This window comes from Etheostoma cragini, chromosome 1 (genome assembly GCF_013103735.1).
Source record: "Etheostoma cragini isolate CJK2018 chromosome 1, CSU_Ecrag_1.0, whole genome shotgun sequence".
Taxonomy (NCBI): Eukaryota; Metazoa; Chordata; class Actinopteri; order Perciformes; family Percidae; genus Etheostoma; species Etheostoma cragini.
This window is the reverse complement of record NC_048407.1, coordinates 22351043-22367170: the sequence shown is the minus strand read 5'-3', so window position 1 is coordinate 22367170 and position 16128 is coordinate 22351043. Positions and strand designations below refer to the sequence as shown.

The window sequence follows — 16128 nt, the reverse complement described above, 5'->3', positions numbered from 1 at the left end:
TGAGGATACAGAGGTGGAAGGGAAACAGAAAGAGAATTAAATTATAGTTTTCTTACCCCTTGAGATTTCCTTTGCAGCGACTCACGGTTCTCAGCCTGAATCCACAGGGAGTCAGCCTAAACCAAGCACCAGGCCAACGAAACCACCACCGTCTCCAGCCGACCCCCACCTGCCTCTCCCTGAGGCCTTATAAGGAAAGAGAGCTGCCTATATATAACCAGTATCCTTCAAGAAATCCGTGCCATAAGAACCAGTCAACTATTTGATTAAGAGAGTTTGCCCATTACAGTTTTTGATCAGATTGCCCAATTGTTGGTTTTGAGAATGTTAGGTGAACAACTGATTCTAAACAACTGGTTATTCAGGTATACCAGCTGATCTAGAGAAGGAATCTGTTATTGGAGACAGCACCACACATTTTCAAGCTACACTTTTAGCTCTACAGAAAAGGCAGCAATATGGTGAGCTTAATAAAGAACCATGTTGCAACAAGGCTAGTCACTTTATTTTCACCCATACTACAATGGCATAGTTGTTAAATAATAAAACATACTTAAGACAACATTTCAACGCTGATAGAACATGCACCTTCAATCTCTGAAAATCTATTTTAAATTCTGTGTTGCAATTTGTATCTAAAGTATACGGCTGTTTCACATATACATTTAACTTGTTCTAGCTGCACTTTATACAGTACTCAAGTCCCCCTCTGGAATCTTTCTCCATATGCACTTAGAAACATCTTGAGACACTGTGTCGCATGTCGCTGAATTTTTGCCAGGGCCTATTTATAAAACTAGCTACAGTTACAGCTAGACTATTCCTGACACAGTGGAGGAACTGGGAAACACATTTCACATTTGAGGCAAAAATCACATGATGGGACAACATGAAGTTACACTGAGAAAAGGAATTAGAGAGAGAGAGGCAGGATGGTGTCTTGGGAGTGAGGGAGTTAGTGAGTGTTTTTTATATTTAAAAATGTTATTAGCACAAATGTGTATTACAACCGAACATTTATGAAGTAATCACATTGGCGGATTTTGAATATTTCTTGGAACAAAGTCTTCCCAGACCCACATTTTTCTCAAACCAGCGCTCCTATAAGCCCATTATATAATCCCCACCGCACATACAACTTTGATGAATTTGAGCAATGAAACCAAATAGTAATAATAATAATAAATTAATTAAAATAGAATTCATAATAAAAAAGACATGACAATAAGAAAAGAGTTGAGCCTTGGGTTTTGAACTTGCAGGTTCCCATCCCCATTGTCTTTATAATAACATTTGAAAACGAAAAAAATATTTATGATATTAAATTCCAAATAATGTCATGTATGCTGAATATATTGTTAATTTATAATACATTGTAAATACAAACCATATTAAAAGCATTTTGTTAAGCGGTTGAACTGTGAGAGGTATCAAGAGCCAATAGAATCCTGCAGTGACAACTATACAGACAAATGAGACAGATGACTTGTTAACGTATTAATGGTTTATTATGCTTTAACATTTTTTGGAAAGTCACTTGGGGGTGGCAGTAGCTCTGTCATTAGGGAGTGGGGTTGGAAACCGGAGGGTCGATGGTTCAAATCCCCATATGGACCAAAGTATGGTGGTGGACTGGTAGCTGGAGAGGTGCCAGTTCACCTTCTGGGCACTGCCAAGGTGCTCTTGAGCAAGGTGTGGTCTTAGGGTGCCTTTCCATGGGCAGCCCCTCCCTCTGACCTCTCTCCCTTAAGTGCATGACTAGGTCCTGAGCATGCGTGTGTAAATTGGGCCTGTGTGTAATAACAATATATTGAAAGCATTGTCATTTCTCCGTTTGGGATTAATACAGTATACATTTTGATTATTATTATTATTATTAACAAAGGCTAAAAACATCAGATATACCATGTTAGATTCATTGTAATTCTGTGCACTACTGTAATCTTTGTTAACTCTTTTTGTCCTTGGGGACAAGAGCCCCCTGTTGGACATGTGGTAGTACACTCTGTAACCAGAGCCTAGTTATAATTTTAGTACATTATGCTTTTGGGTGCCAGTGAGGCGTTGGTGAGCAAGTGATCCTGGGTAACAAGGTGGTGGTCAATTTTCAGCAAGTGGAAAGAAGAAGAAACAGCATTGAAAAAAATATATATAAATAGTTTTGTTTTATTATCATTTAGATTAAATTAGATAGTTAGATTTAAGATATTATATTAATAATATATATGATATATTTTAGATATAAATATAGAAATGAATACTATTATAAACAGAATTTTACATATAGATTTGTCCTATGAATATAATATCTAGATAACAAGTACTGTGAGCGAGATTTACAGCTGGGTATGTACTGAATATAATATACAGGTGGATATTACTTTAAATAGAATTTTTACAGATAAGTACAATGAACATAATATAATCATGTTTACAGAGTTTACAGGTGAATATGTACAAAGAATATATATAAAGACAGCTATTATTATAAACAGAATTTATACAGATAGATAGATATATATAATAAGTTTTGCCTCTTCCAGTTTTGCCTCTTCCGTAGAATATTATGACATTTTTACTATTCCAGGCCACACCTTGTGACATTGCAGTCCCTTGAGATATAGCAAGATGAATAATTCTCTCATTTTATTCTCCTGGAATGCTTAATTTTACACATTGACTTATAATTAGTTATTTAATAAGGAACCCCTGGGCATTTCATACATTAAATAAGTCAGGCCTGTCCGATTAACTTTAAATTATGAATCGTTAGTGCAGAGCACTTTGCACAGGAAAATGCCTGACTGAAAATTCATTTGAAGAAAGAATGTGGTGGCATGCAGTAGGCATACATTTAGCTGATTCACTCTCTATTTAGACCATTTATAATACACCTATTTCTGAAACTCATCAAGAACACAGAAGCATTATTTTGATCTTGGATTTGACAAGGATTTGAGGCATTTTGACCAAAAATTATATCAACTGCCCCTTTCCATTAACTACACAGCGTGTTCATACTGGGCTTTTAAACCACTGTTTAGGTCGAATGACTTCTGTTAGGCTTAGAGACATAGAGAAAACTGCAGAAGCTGTTAAGATATTAATGCATAAAGTAAGAAAGGAGATTATACTAAATCCCCAGTACGTTGTAAATGTAGTCCGACGGTTTATGTCCCTTTTATTTTATAACACACAGCAAATGCATATACTTATAACTGTTAATTATTTATTTTGTGTTGTTTGGTTATACACACACACACACACACACACACACACACACACACAAAGACAAACACAAACACACGCACACACACCAACACAAACACAAACACTACAGTCTATGTACAAGGCTCAGGACAAGTCCCAGCCGGTGTGTTCCGGACATTAAATCAAGCCAACCACCATACCGCGTGATGACGTATGGTGTATATGGCGCTCACGGTTGGCTGAGCCGAAAAGCAGGCAGGTAGGGAATCTGCTGCGGGACATAAATAACATATACATATCCCTTATATTCTGTCCTGTTTAATCTACCTACCTACCTAGCAAGTAAGTTAAGTTTTTTACGATAAACGTCACTGCGCTTGAGTAACAACTAAAAATCTTCGTTGCAACATATCCGGCACAAGGTGAGACATTTCATAAACTGCTTAGTCTGTTAGGTTAAATTGAAGTTCAGTTTCACGCTGTGTACTTTTTGCTCTGACAGTAACGTAAACTTATTCGGTAATGGTCCAATTTACGATATTATTTCGAGTTTAAGATCAGTTTAGCTAATGTGTTTACACATGAAGCTAGTTGCGTAACGTTACTTTAACTTCATATTAGTTAACCACCAAAAACATATAGTGCCTGGATGACCATTGACGAAGTTGCCCGTCGCCATCCATAGATACAGTTGCCATCTGTACGTTGACTAAAGTTACAGCTGTATTTTAATTCGAGTGTGTTAACGCCATTTTGCTCCTGTGTTTCTAGTGAGTGGGCTAGATGAATAACGTTACGTGTTTGCCATTGTTGCTGACTTTGTTGCATGTAGCCGAGCACGTTAAGCACAACCCACAATTTTGCCACAAACTGGACAATTCAATGTGGGAACTTTAGCCTGAACTGTGACACAGAACTGCACATTTTCACCCTTTGATAAACGCTGTTATCAGATTCCGAATTAGATCATTTCTTATATCATTAAATAGCCAAGTTAAATTATCGCCTGCATGATTGGTAGCCTGTTTTTTTTGCTAAACTGGCCCGGTAATACATGTGCATAACGTTTAAAATGCAGTTTATTAGTTTCTGTGTTAAATACATTTGTTATTTGTCTAATTACACATCTCCCAGTTGAATACACTTCCTGTTATTCTTCTTTCATCTATCACTGTGTGTATGAACCCGTTTTTCATGCACAATGAACCCGCCTAACATCTCCAATGTGTGTAATGCATGGTACATGGTCTACATGGTCTGATTCAATACCCTTGGCGTTGTTTAAATGTTATGTGGATGTTCCAGGAACCGGGGGCTGTTCTGATGTGCAATACTGAGTTCTGCATAAAAGCAGCTGTTAATTGACAACTCTATTATCTTCTTTTAGGTCAGACATGAGGCTCTGCTCTTTTCTTTTGCCCTGCTTGGCAGCAGCCCTGTCATCTGCATTTGTGATTTCACCTCCGTAAGTACAGAAAAATAATATACTGTTTGTATAGATGGATATGGTGGTAGATGAAGTGCTATGTCCTGCCTTATCGTTTATAGGTCTATTAAATTACCTAAATAAATATGAAATGATCTCTCAATAGATAACGTGTCCTCATTATGTATAAATAATAAACAAACTGGACTCCACTAAAATATGAATGTATGTGTGTGTGTGGTTTTCAGACACATGTGGACCAAACTGATCCTAACCCACCACTGGCCCAGCACCTTCTGTAGTGTGAGTTTCTTCCTTCCTTCCTTTATGTATTTAGTCTTTGACATTGGACCCATTTAAAGATGCAAAATGGCTGATTCACAGAACAGTTGGACATATCACAGTAGGAAAAGCATAGATGGAAATAATACAATTGATGATTTCCATTTACAGTGGTGCTCATGGTTTTATTTCAGTTAGACTAATAGCAGTTTTGAATTGCATTGAGAGATGATTTTATGGAAAGTATCCCATGCAAATCTCTATGTATGGTGAAAGGTGTGTGGTGATATGGGGCTATTTTAATTCCAAAGGCCAAGGGAACTTTATCGGGATGCATACTATCCTGATCCATGAAATAATTGGCTTTTGATAATAAAACTCTGCCTGCCTCTATGGGAATTTAACATAGGGGTGTGTATACTTATGCCCCCTGTATTTTAAGGAAGAACATTTATTTATTTACAATAGACTATTCATTTAAAAAGAAAATTTGTGTCCTTAAAGGTTGGATTTTACCTCATTTTTTTAATTAAGGCATTAAGATAAAGTTCCAAAACATGATTTTTTCATTCCTCTTTTTAGTCAACTCAAGCATGGGCATGTAAACTTATGAGCACAACTGTAGCTGCTCTACTAATAGTATTATATTGATTTTGTATAGCGCTTTAAGGACCCAAAGTCGTGGAGCCAAAGCGCAAAGTCATCATCAATCTTATTAGTAACACCAAAGCTTTTCCTATGAAGACAAGTCAAAATATCTGCTGTGAAAAATAACTGATTTATTGGACCAGAGACAGGTTTGTTATTGGTTAGTCTTTCATTTGTAGGATTAAACAGGGTTGTTGCTTACTTAAGTCCCTAAATCAATAGTTTAATATTCAACCGGATTAATATTAAATGTCTATATATGTTTGAGAAAGAAGGTTTTCAGTTTATCATGATAGACATCTAAACACTTGTTTAATAAACTTTAGTGTGCAGCATTCTTAGTCCAGCACTATCTTTAGCAAAAGTATTATGTCTGGGTCTTGATAGATCCATTTCTGCATCAGTCAAGATGAATATCAACATGTTTTGACAAATTGAAGGTAGTATAGATAGATAAAATTCATCCAACAATTATTATAAATTGATTAATAACATGGTGTCCCATCTTAAGGCCATGTTGCCCTCTTCTATTGCCCCAGAATGTTACATATATACTGTATCACTGAGTCCAACATTAAATCCTTAACAGTCATGTGATGTCTGTCTGAATCACGAGACTGACTGTGTGTGAACAACTTAGGCTGATTAGGCAAGATTCTGTTCAACACAGAAGATGTGGTTTTACACTTTCAATAAGACATTATTTAGCTTTGGCAGCACCTTTCTTGCTTTTTTTGAGAACTTCTGTAATAGTGGTTTTGTATCATGTGCCTGGCTGTGTGTCAGAAGCAAAGGTTTGGCATCGTTGAGGTCTTGGTATGATGAAGTTTCTGTTTGGGATTGAAAATGTGTTGCCACTGATTTACACTAGGTCTCATTTTGCATATGATTGAATCACTAACAATCTCAGAAGATATTAATTTCTAACGAGGCAATTTATTTTGGGAAAGAAATCGGACCGAGATACATGTATCCTAAACTGCAAAGGCACAAAGTTGCTGCAGTTCCCCTTTCCACTTGACGGTGTCACATTCCTTAGCGGGAAACAGAAGAACTTTTTTACTTTAGGTGGTTGGCAATGCAATAATCAAGACTAGTGCTGTCAAACGATTTAAATAATTCATCTCGATTTATCCCATTAATGTCATAGTTAACTCGCAATTAATTGCAATTGATCACGAATTTGTCCCCCGATTTCTTTTTGTCCCATTGTTTCTCATTTCAGTGCACTTATCGACATGGAAAAGTGTTTATTATAAAAAACAACATTGGCATAAAGCCTACTGTTGTGTTAAATTTCACACGCAACATTCTCACTTTGGGAAAATAATCTCTCACACAATGTAACACTGAATCAGCTGTGTGCTTGGCCATCAACTGGTATTTCAGACTGGAGATGCTGCGATGATCGCTCCGTTCACAACGACAAATCACACAGATCACTTTAGTCTTGGGTAAACATTCAAAAATTTTATTTTCATGCATTTCGGCGTCTCGCATTCAAAACGTAACTTTACCACGCTTTGGCCGGCTCGCAAGTCCAAACAAGTGTGTGTGGCGTGTTTGTTGTTTTGTTTCCGGTCTAGCTACATGTGTTGTGGTGTTTAGTTTTTCTAACGGTACTAGTTGTAATGGTATTGGTGCCGTTAAAATGGGTTTGCGTTAATGTGTTAAACTGACAGCACTATTCAAGACATATTGTATATTTAAAGTGTGTATCTTTTCATCAATCGCTCAAGTCTTTTATCAAGTGCAAACAGTGAAAAAGTGGCGCTTTCATTCACCACCCACAATTCATGGGCTCTTATAAGAATATCAAAATTCAGTAAGAAAGTAATCATTAGTTGCAGCCCTTGGAGCTACTAAATTCCCTTTGTTTTTATATCAACTTTTCTTTATCTGTGCACCTTCATTGAGGTTTGGACAGATTTGTTTTTCAGCTCAATGAGGCCAGTTGAGTAGTGAATGTTTATTACTAATAACATGATTAAGTGTTTTGGTGACCAGATGGAATAATTATACTAATTTTCATACATTTCAGATGGAACACCCAGTATGCCATCCCAACATTAGCTACTGGACACTACATGGACTCTGGTACGTGTGTGTGTTATTTTTAATCAGATAAGAGTGTCTTATTTTCTTCATCAGCAAGGCAGATGTAACTTAACCACTACCTATAAGGTATTACCACTTTAGAAAGTAAATGTCCTATATTGAAAATGTTTGTTATTACAACATATTCTACATAAAGTATAGGAATTAAATCCAGCTCAGAACTTAGCGGGAAGAAGTACATTTTTGCCACTAATGTACATTGGCTTGCATAAGTTTATACGCCCATGCTAAAGTATATTAAAAAGAGGAATAAAAAAAGAAAGAAAAAAGAAAGTCATGTTTTGGAAATTTATCTTAATGCCTTAATTAAAAAAATGAGGTAAAATCCAACCTTTAAGGACACCACTTTTCTTTGTAAATGAATAATATATTGTAAATAAAAAAATGTTCTTCCTTAAAATACACGGGACATGAGTATACACACCCCTATGTTAAATTCCCATAGAGGAAGGCAGATTTTTATTTTTAAAGGCCAGTTATTTCATGGATCCAGGAGACTATGCATCCTGACAAAGTTCCCTTTGCCTTTGGAATTAAAATAATCCCATCATCATCATCATCATCATCACATACCTTTCACCATACCTAGAGATTTGCATGGGGAACTTATCTCTCAATGCAAATCAAACAAGCTAACTGAAATAACACCATGCCAATCTCTAGGTGTGTATACTTATGCCCACTGTATTTTAGGAAGAACATTTTTTTATTTTTTATTTAGTTAATAATACATTATTCATTCACAAAGAAAATGGGTGTCCTTAAAAGGTTGGATTTTCCATATTGTTTAATTAAAGCATTAAGATCAATTTCCAATTCTAATTTTAAATCAACTTCAGCATGGGTGTGTAAATTTATGCAAGCCACGGTATTTAGGAAAGTCGCTATCTATTTTACAAAAACTACCATTGTTGCATCCGTGGCTTAGCGCCACCTGGACTTGGTTTTGACTGGTTTAAGGAATACAAACAAGCCAGAGCGTTTTTCCCCCTTTCCCAGAATGGATAATTGGTAAGATAGGTCTGGCAATGCAAGAATTCTTGGGGAAAGAATTGTTGACACATGGCAAATATGCTCTTATGAAAACCCATAGTTATTTTGTTGTAATATCAGGTTTTGCTGCCTGTTTCTTTTTCTCTCTCTCTGCAAATGAGTAACACAGGGCAATATTTTGAATCTTACTGTTTTCCAGGCCAGATAAAGGGATTGACTGCAATTCATCGTGGCATTTCAACTCTTCTCAAATAGAGGTACTACACTTGTAATGGACCATATTATGAAGAAAAAAAACAAAAAAAACATAACTTTTCTGGGATTTGGGGTGTTTTTCTATTTCTCTGGTGCTTCCAAAATGCTGTTTTGAGTAAGATACGGGTTTCTGTAAATGATAATCACAATTATTTTGATCAATATTGTGATCATAATTAATTATCATGATTATTTGTTGATTTTAACCAAAACAAATTTGTATTGTCACATAGGCTATAACAGCTTTCACATCCATATTATGCTACATTCTTCTTATGTTGTATAGACATACAGCTGCAACACATGTAAATCAAAATTCGTTATCTGAAATAAATAGCGTAGGATTTTATTTCATTTTTTAAATTTATTTCTGAGAAAGCTGTTTCACTTGTTTTCAACAATAACTGATTAAAAGAGCTAGAGAGAGAGAGGGAGTGCGATGGACGTAGTCACAGAGAGACGGCTGACTCATTATGAAAGGGTCCAGCACGGGTCGAACGGCAGTTCAGCAGAGTTACACACGTATGAAATGTCTGTATCGTTAATACGCTGAATTTTTATGAACTAGGCCTATGATATTCTGGCCATGGGTCACATCTCTTGCAGGTCTAGCAGGTCTAGCAAGTCTCACACGCTATTACTCTACAAACTGAAGTTAGTTGCATTCAACAGCTTCTTATGTGTTTTTCGCCATGGCGGGTGCAATAGAGTTACCAGCAGAAAAACTGGAACAAATGCAGGTTTGCCTCTCATGCTACAGACAGCTGTTTTAATAACAATTAAAACTGGACAAATGTCAGAAGTGTGGACCAGCGCCACCGTGTGGCGGGGCTGTGCGGAAAGTAAGAGGAGAGAGAAAGAGAGTAGAGGAGAGATCCAAACACAGGAACGGCTTTACAGAAGAAATGGGTCGTCTAACGTTACATTAAACCACATCAATATAAACAACACTGCAGCGGATGTGAGGACATTAGGTGTGCAGCCTAGACGAAAAATATGACTCACACCCTAAAGCCCTGTGAGCTAACAGACACTAACTAGCACCGACTAGCCTTGGTCATTGCTGTTGTCTGATAAACAACACAGACGGGACAAAATGTTGCGTTTACTAGTAAACTGCTAAACCTTAAGACCGATGTATATAACCGACTGCTATCTGTTGAATTTTCCTCGCAGTCCTCTGTGACTGTCTACATCTAGAAACTAACCTGTGCGGTGGAGGGAACAACTCTGACTGGCACATGATCAGACCGGACCGTTCAATGAAATGACGCATTAATAAAAAATAAAAAAGTTGGAGCAAGAGTATCTAGCTGATGTGATCTTCACTAGCTACTGTGCATGTGCAACTCCCAACAAAGATGGTATAGAAGTGAGATGTCTCCCTCTGTAGGTAAAACAGAGACCTAAACACACAGGATGAAAACAGGATCTGCAGCAATTTTTAGTACAACAAAAATTATGGTGTTTTTTGAAAATGAAACAATGTAATCCAACTCTGGTACAACCTTAAAATACAATTATGAACCTGAAAATAAGCATTATATGGGCGCTTTCAGACTGAGTGTGTCTTAACTGGGTGTAACATTCTTGTACAGTCATTTATATTAATTCTGTAAATCAGTAGCCACTTTAATTTATTAAGAAGAGCAAACAGACACCGGTTACACACATGACCATTGGCAGGACTAAGAATGAACGGGAGAATACTTGATTATTCATAAAGATAGATGAAAAGCTCTTTTAATCTAAAGCACATGAAACAGAAGCAGACAGTGAAATTTTACATCACAGAAATTGAGATGGGAAATTTATGATTTTCTCATTTTATTAGCTTGTAATGATACATAAAACATCTATTTTGGGGTTTGTGTTTACAGGACCTTCTTCCAGACATGAAAAAGAGTTGGCCTGACTTGCTTAACCCCTTGTCTGCTTCCTTCTGGTATTGTATCAATCAATCTATGAAACTATTTTAAATTTGGTATGTTCTAGAATCCTGTTAATGGCCATAGGCATTTACTTTTACATCTTTTCTATGACTGCAATATACAACCATTTCTGTCTTCCTCATAATCTACTGCACAATGTTATGGTATAGTATATGTAGTCTCACTTTACATACCTGAGAATGCAATAAAATGCAGCGTCATGCATTTATCAATTTGCATTCATAGATGACAATTGGTGATACGCACACTGTACTCAGATACATATGGTTAACCAGCTCTGACTGCAGGATCATATACCAAGATCTCCAAATTGATCAAGTTAAAAAAAAGATTGCTATTTGTTTTGGTTTTCTGTGTGTCTCAACAGGAAGTATGAGTGGCACAAACATGGTACTTGTGCAGCCAAAGCACCTTCCCTGAATAGTCAACATAAATACTTCAGCAAAGCACTGGAACTATACCATAAATTGGATTTGGACAGGTAACTATCTCACACACACACACAGTCTCATTTTCTAGTATTGTCTTGATGTTCCTGATCACTGTTAACCCTGCATATGTTTGCTGTCCAAAGCGTTAACTCAAAGCTTTAATTATAAATGGTTCTGTTATTGTAGCATCCTGAAGAAGTTTGACATCATCCCTTCAGAAAAATACTACAAAGTAAGTCTATTTATATTTTAAAGTCAAAGTCTATGGTATATTAAAATCTCAAATATCAGTGTTACGTCAGGAATAAAGCATGAAAGTAATTCATAATAATAATGTCTGTATTAATACTGTTGTTTCTCACTTTGGATTTTCTCTCCTAATGTGCCTGTGTGTAGCTATCACAAATTGAAGAAGTCATAGAGAACTTCTACAGCGTCAAACCTAAGATCCAATGTGTCCATCCATCAAAGGTATAGTTTCATTCAAATAATTTAATCATGACTTGCTGTATTGTCCGGATTTTCAGCAATGTTCAGGTGCTTTTTTTTGTCAGGTATCGTATTAAAGCTATGTTTTAAATGTTGGCTGACATTCGGTTCGTTAAATTGTCTTTTTGTGTTTCACAGAATGCTGATTTCCAGATTTTGGGGCAGATTGAGATCTGTTTTAACCCTGACTTCACCCTCCTGGACTGTGAGAAACAGTGTACAATTGAGACAACATCTAAGGGAGACTGGGACAATCCTGTTGCGGTTAACAAGGCATCTGGGTTCAGTGTGTGTGACCATGATATGCCAGTTTACTACCCACCTCTTCCATAAAACACATACTGTACATGTGCAAACTGAAACGCAGCAGCACATTACAACCCTACTTATACACACACAAAGAAAACAGACAAACAAATCAACTGTACTGGGATTTAACATGTGTGCACACACTGCACAATGCAGTGCAGTTAGTGACTAACTATAATTCTAATTTTCTCAGGCTTCACAATGAACATAACTGTAATGATAATGTATGTAAAGAACAGCCTTACACAATCAGTGCAGTCTGAAAACATGTTTTAACTGCATTGAAATACTAGCTGTAACAGATACTTGAAAAGATCTCTTGTGCAAGGTTATTTTTATATCCTACAAAAAACAGGACACACACTCCACAACTACTTAGTCCTTTAATAGAATTTTGTCCCTTTCTGACCCTCGCTCTTAGATGAATCCAATATAGAGCATGGCATGTTTCTTTTTTTCTTCAGCTCAACAGCGTTCCTCGTGGTGAGTTTAGGTAAGGTCAGACAGGCCGGCAGATGAATACTTTGTACATTAATGGCAAATTAGTGGAAACTTTCGTCAGATACACAAGTGACTCTTACTTCATGTTGTTGGTTGTGTGGATGTCAAAACATATTTTGACAGGTGGTCATATTTTATACCACATTTATTATTATACAGTATATAATAGACTAAGTGCCATCTCTTTTTTGCAGGGAGATATTTTTCATTATTAAATAAATGCTTCTTCAACGTTAGAATTCTATCTATTAATCACAGTACTATGTGCTCTATTGTTAACTCACTACACATAATATCGGGTAAAATGCGTATTTTTTTGGGATCATTATTACATAAAACTGCTGCTTTTCAACAACATCCACAGCTTTCTGGTATTATACACTAGTGGTAGTTATCATTAGCTACCATCAAATTTTTGCCAAGTACATAGGCCACTAATCAATGATGTGCTGTAGCCTGGTAAGGTCTGTCTATGCTACTGAAACAGGATGGCTGGTCGCTTTTGAGTTAAAAACCAATTTAGAACCAATGTGTCAACTAGGGATGTAACAATTACCGGTGTGACAGTAAACCCCAATAAAAATGTTAAAAATTACCGTTTAAAATATCATTATCCCGGTGGATTACCACGGTGTGGAAACCGTGTGTCTTTCCCAGCTTCATCAGTCTATTGAAATTGGTGCACTGCGAAGCCTACAACGTGCGTTTTTTCAAGTTGGAATCATGGCGGAAGGAGGAGATGACGGAGCTCAGTAAGCCTTCACAATTCACGGAAATGTATGAATCAATTTCTTTTTGCCTAGAATTGATATCACTATCTTCTGCCACAATTTCTTTTGACCATGACAAAACAAAACAAATTGTCAGTATCAAACCAAGGTTATTATAGTTTTGCATATTGTTTGCATATCAATTTGTATTTAGTGTTTTTGTTTTCAAATTCAGTTCAATTAGTTTTTAAAGTGGTTTTGCTACTTTAGTTTTTATTTTTTGAAAATAGTTTTTATTAGTTTTAATCTTGTGGTAATATGGGTCATTAGTCGGGGGATTTGAAAAGGTCAGAAAAGGTATTGTGTAATAATAACAAAAACGTAACATTTTAGAAATATGTATTCACAATGTAATCAACAATAACACCAAAAACAATGTAAATATGATGATGAGCAGAGATATGTAAACAGTCAACACAAGACGCAGCGGTGAGTGCAGAATGTGTTTGACGTGTTCCAGGAGAAAAACCTAAACAGCCGACAGACTAAAGAAGACAGACATCAACAGTTGTTATGAACTTTGGTTCGAGTAAAGTGGCAAACTTTTTTAAGTCAATTGACTCACAGTTGTGTAGACATTAACCCACGTTCCCTGCCGCTTTTGGTGTTCCTGCGTGTTTGCTAACCAGATATCTGGTCGCTGGTTAAAGCACGCCTGTAGTGTTCTGTCCTGCTGCTGGCCCTACGTATCCATATATCCATCCCCGTAACGTTACCGAGGTTAGCTTCTGTATCAGGGAAAGGGGGCTTGGCGTTCTTTCTTACCTTGTTAAGGTAGACTAGGTTAGACTCGTTGTGTTCGTTTCTCAAATGTAGGCTACTTTCTAATTCATGGGATGTTTCGCTGTAATAAACTGTCCATATTTTTAACCACCTTTTATCTGACAGGAATAATCAAATTGGACTCTGCCGCTTTCTTTTGACTTTCAGTACCGCCATGAGGCCAGGCGAGGGGCACGGACGGTTTGTTTTACATGGAATGTCGGAATTTCTGGATCCCCAGTCGGAAACGTCTCGGCCAGTTATTTGCTCTATGAAAGACATTTGAAATAGACAAAACCTAAGGACATTAACTCAATAATTTTAACCAAACAGTTTTTTTTGGCATCTATAGCACATTGTGCATCACCACAAGCCTGTAAACATGGAGGCCGCGATGAAGAGAAGGGAGAGCATTGCAGCGCTTGGCAGCGCTTTAGAATTTTTTTTTACACAGTCTATGTTTAAAACTCACAGAAGAAAGTAGTAGCGTTTGTGAAGCTTTCGGCTCGTAAACTTAAATGAAAACCAAAGTCATAAAAGGAAAAAAAGTGAACCGGGTGAATTGAAATCGCGATTTTATAAAGATTAATCATGCAGGCGTAGCGCTCAGGACATTTATCAGCCCTCTAAGAGTGTGCATAAAGAAAAGATGGAAAAATCTCAAATGCATCAAATGACAGATTAGACATTCATATAATATGTCACAAAAAAGTCAGATTTAATATTCATCATTTACATTTTAAAAATAACAGAAAACAAAAAAATTGTGTCCACAAAAGTTTGGGCACCCTGTAGAGTTTATAGCATGCACCGCCCCCTTTGGAAAGCTGAGACCTGACAGAGTCATGGATTGTTCTCAATCAACATCTGGAAAGACCAGGTGATGTCCTTCTTAAGGTTTAAAATGCCCAGACTCATCTGACCATCTCACCATATTTTTTTTGTTATTTTGAAAGTGTAAATGATGGAAATAAAATTATATGACGTATTATACAAATGTCTAATCTGTCATTTCAATTCAATTTCAATTCAATTTTATTTATAGTATCAATTCATAACAAGAGTTATCTCAAGACACTATACAGATAGACCACACTCCAGAATTTACAAGGACCCAACAGTTCTAGTAGTTTCCTCCAGAGCAAGCAACAGTGCGACAGTGGCGAGGAAAAACTTCCTTTTAGGCAGAAACCTCGGTCAGACCCAGGCTCTTGGTAGGCTCATTTGATGCCTTTTGGAGATTTTTCCATCTTTTCTTGGCTTCTTTATGCATATTAATACAAATCTTTACCTGGGGTGCCCAAACTTGCGAGTCTCACTGTATCTTGAAACGTTAGTCCGATGGATTTCAAAGTTGATTGAAGACGGTTATCGTGTCTGCAGAACGTGCTGGAAAAAAGTTGTTGCTAAAGACATCGAACACACTTTTAAAAACCCTACTATAAAATACCGAAAACTGTGATAATTTTGGTCACTATAACTATAACCACTATAATAATGAGGTTACATTTTCATACCGATACATCCCTAGTATAGACTATAAAGTAAATATTCTATCTGGTGTATAGAGTAAATGCTTGAGTTTTGTACATTGTTCTTTCTACATTGTCCAATTTTTGCCACAAATGGTTTATGTCGTAGGATGTGTGTAGGATGTAGCAAATGTTTTGGCAAATGCCGTTTAATCCTCAACTGATTTGTAAAATTACTTGTTTCTATTTGGCTATGGCTGTTTTTGTGCATAAACACATCAATGTAGTGTAAGCTGAAAGGTAAAATAATAATTATAATTGCAACTACAGTGGACCACTGCTGTGGTGTAAAATTACTGAAATGAATATTTGTACTGTCATTTTTTTTAATTTCAATAAAAAATTTGAAAGCTAGTCAATTTGCCTTTTAGTCAGTCAGTTATTATGTAACATGCAATTTTGATTAAAGTAAATCTATTTTTAATTTATGTAATTGAAAGTCAATTTTAC

General features: G+C 36.4%; 2 protein-coding genes across 3 annotated transcripts in view; one reads left to right on the top strand and one right to left on the bottom strand.

The window, feature by feature from the left end:
• The window catches only part of myom2b (myomesin 2b), a 30476-nt gene extending 30146 nt beyond the window's left edge, over positions 1-330 (bottom strand). The window contains exon 1 of one of the 2 annotated variants that reach the window (XM_034870116.1): positions 57-330. The gene's annotated coding sequence lies outside the window, so the exon portion shown is untranslated. The remainder of the gene's footprint in view (positions 1-56) is intronic. The other variant, XM_034870106.1, reaches the window with a different exon arrangement.
• A 3088-nt stretch (positions 331-3418) lies between these two features.
• Positions 3419-15980, top strand: rnaset2 (ribonuclease T2). The gene is made up of 11 exons (XM_034870128.1): positions 3419-3632; positions 4598-4675; positions 4885-4939; positions 7608-7663; positions 8877-8934; positions 10813-10877; positions 11252-11365; positions 11502-11547; positions 11712-11786; positions 11943-13144; positions 15678-15980. The coding sequence occupies exons 2-10, from the start codon at positions 4605-4607 to the stop codon at positions 12135-12137; spliced, it is 735 nt and encodes a 244-aa protein (XP_034726019.1). The 5' UTR covers positions 3419-3632; positions 4598-4604; the 3' UTR covers positions 12138-13144; positions 15678-15980.
• Positions 15981-16128: the final 148 nt, after the last annotated feature.

Bases quoted from the DNA above. Each gene is read 5' to 3' on its own strand.
- rnaset2 (XM_034870128.1), top strand. From the start codon at position 4,605: ATGAGGCTCTGCTCTTTTCTTTTGCCCTGCTTGGCAGCAGCCCTGTCA. The intron at 7,664-8,876 runs GTACGTGTGTGT...ACTGTTTTCCAG, and splicing joins TGGACACTACATGGACTCTG to GCCAGATAAAGGGATTGACT. The intron at 11,548-11,711 runs GTAAGTCTATTT...GCCTGTGTGTAG, and splicing joins CTTCAGAAAAATACTACAAA to CTATCACAAATTGAAGAAGT.